Genomic DNA, 2,403 nt, shown 5'->3' with positions numbered 1-2,403 from the left:
CCTTCCCTCGTCACAAAGGACGGGGCCTGGCCCGCGGCCTTCAGGTCAAGCTTGGGGACCAGCCGTCTCAGGTGAGGCTGCTCGAAACCCCTGTGGTGACGGGGACCTGGCCTGGGAGGCGGGGCATGGCCTGCACTGCCACACGCTGTGTGTCAGGGAAGAAGGCCTGCGGAGACCGCAGTGACACGTGGCATGGAGACGTGGCACCTGCGCCCGGCATGGCGGCAGAAGCCGCACGGTGGCCAGATTGCCTATCACCACCTGTGCTGCTGCCACCGCCTCTGGCCACGTACAGCAGAGAGCCCACACAGCACACTTCCAAACCCTGGCCTGGGGACCGCGGCTGGGGGTCCCGGTGATGGAGCAGCTGGTGACTGGGCAGTTCCCATGGGGCCCGTGGCACACCTGGGTCATGAGGAAGGACATAGGGGCCTCTTACGATGGGGTGTGCAGGACCATCGGCTTCTCCTGGACCTGTGACCACTGACGGATGGGCAGGCAGCTGCAGCACCGTGACGTGCCCAGCAGCCTAAGGCACCGAGGCCGGAGAAGTGGCCTCCAAAACAGCCTGAGTCTCAGGTCCTTCCTCCCCTCCCCCCGCCCCTGGAGGCGCACAGGACCAGCCAGGAGCCCATGTGCCGGGACGAGGCTGCCGGAGCTGCCATGCCCACATGTCCTACCCTTCTAGGACCTTCCTCCCTGAAAGAATGTCACCTGCAGCCTGGAAACGACAGACCAATGCTGAGCGCTGGGTGGGCTACTGGGGGCAAAAACAGCTCTTAGTGGCGCCGCACGCGGGAGCTGGCCTGCGGTGCCACGCTGTCCCGGTGCCTCCGACACGGGCCGGGCGTGACGGGCATCAGCACAGGGCGGCACTGGCAGATCGTGACCGTAAGCGATTTGGCTCAGGAAAACAATTCTAGGGAAATGGCGATTTCCTCCCGTCAACTCGCCTCTCCCAGCCCGTGTGCCTTTCTGACCCGAAGGTGAGTGGACGCCGGGCCATCGCCAGGCGGGGCGGGGCTCTCCAGCCCACGGGTCCCCGCTGTCCTCGCAGCCCCCTGCGTTCCTGAGGGGCCTGATCCTCACGAGCCTTTGCCACACGCACGGCACCTTCTCAGATTAACGGTGTCTCGGTTGTGGGAGGACAGAGGGTCTGGGCGTTGACCAAGTTCCCTGTGATGATGGTGGCCATGCCCAGTGGTCACTCGAGGCCACGGCAGAGGGGCCGGGAGTCCCTCCTTCCAGACGCTTGCCTGCTTGGCCCCTTCCATGGGCAGCCTGGGTGGCCGCGGGCGCCCAGCTCCGCCCAGAAAGCGCAGGCTGCAGACGCATGGCGGGTTCCTCTTAGGGCGCCCGCGGTACTTTGTTTCTGGGGTGCAAGGTGGAGGAGCCCCTGGCCCTGGCCCTGTGACCACCTGGGGCATGTCAGGGTCACAGTGGGCGACACAGCAGGCCCCCAGCCCCTCTGGTCCCCGCGCTGAGGGGCTCAGATCTTCCTGGGAGAGCCGATCATGACCTTGGACACGAAGTTGACGATGGCGCTGGCGGGCTGCTCAGGGTCGTGCTCCGCGAACAGGTGGCACGCGTTGTCTGTGGCGCTGCCCTGCTTCCGGGCCACAAACCCGAAGACTCTACGAAGGGAAGTGGGGTCAGGGCGCCAGCCCCAGCGGGGGCCGAACCCCTGCCTCCTCCTGCCCCCCGCCTGCCCCCACCGCCAAACCGCCAGGGCCCGCACCCTGGGGCACCTGCCCGCCTGCTCGGGGGTGCAGGAAGGGGCAGGCCACCCTGCCCAGGTCTAGGACCCGAGTCATAGCCGCTCGTCCAGGCCCGGCCAGAGCCCCAGGACACCTGCCAGGGCAGATTGTCGGGCACACACCCCAGGGTGCTCCTGGGCCCCCACTGGCAGATCAAGGGAAACAGACCACCGTGCTGACACCACAGCCATGGCCCCTGGTGCCTGGCGCCTGGACGCTGACAGCCCGGGGGCAAGGGGTGTGTGTGTGGGAGGGTGGGAACTGGAGGGGGCAAGGGGGAAGGGGGAGGGACAGAGACAGGAGAAGGGGGGATGGGGCAGTGGGGGAAGGGCCGTCCCGGCCCCCAGCTCGTCCCAGCCCCTTCTTAGTCCTTCTCCTCCCCTTGGAGTCATGAAGGGTTTTTTGTGTTTAAGTTTAGCGGTTTCCACACCGTGAGGGACTGGCCGAGGGAACTCAGGTCGCCGCACGGGGTCACGCGTTTCAGGCGGCCGGGGACCGGGGAGGCGGCGCGCACCGGCTCAGGGCGGGGGCAGAGAGGCGACGAGGACAGGGGTCTTAGGAAAGGCCTGTAACTCGGCGTGCCCGGCCGGCAGCGTCAGGCGACGCCGAGGATGTCCCCGTGCGCGCCCCCGCCTGCTGCCCGTGC

The 2,403-nt window shown here is 67.5% G+C and overlaps 1 protein-coding gene across 1 annotated transcript in view; it reads right to left on the bottom strand.

Moving 5' to 3' along the window:
• Window positions 1–800: 800 nt before the first annotated feature.
• The window catches only part of LOC105309328 (tensin-3), a 57,938-nt gene continuing 56,335 nt past the window's right edge, over window positions 801–2,403 (bottom strand). Inside the window, exons 23-24 of the mRNA XM_023526142.1 lie at window positions 1,739–2,117; window positions 801–1,634 (exon numbers count right to left, since the gene is read on the bottom strand). Coding sequence (XP_023381910.1) covers window positions 1,490–1,634; window positions 1,739–2,117 — 524 coding nt within the window. The 3' untranslated portion in view covers window positions 801–1,489. The remainder of the gene's footprint in view (window positions 1,635–1,738; window positions 2,118–2,403) is intronic.

This window comes from Pteropus vampyrus, unplaced genomic scaffold (assembly GCF_000151845.1).
Source record: "Pteropus vampyrus isolate Shadow unplaced genomic scaffold, Pvam_2.0 Scaffold717, whole genome shotgun sequence".
NCBI classification, from domain to species: Eukaryota; Metazoa; Chordata; class Mammalia; order Chiroptera; family Pteropodidae; genus Pteropus; species Pteropus vampyrus.
This window is presented reverse-complemented; position numbering and strand designations above follow the sequence as displayed.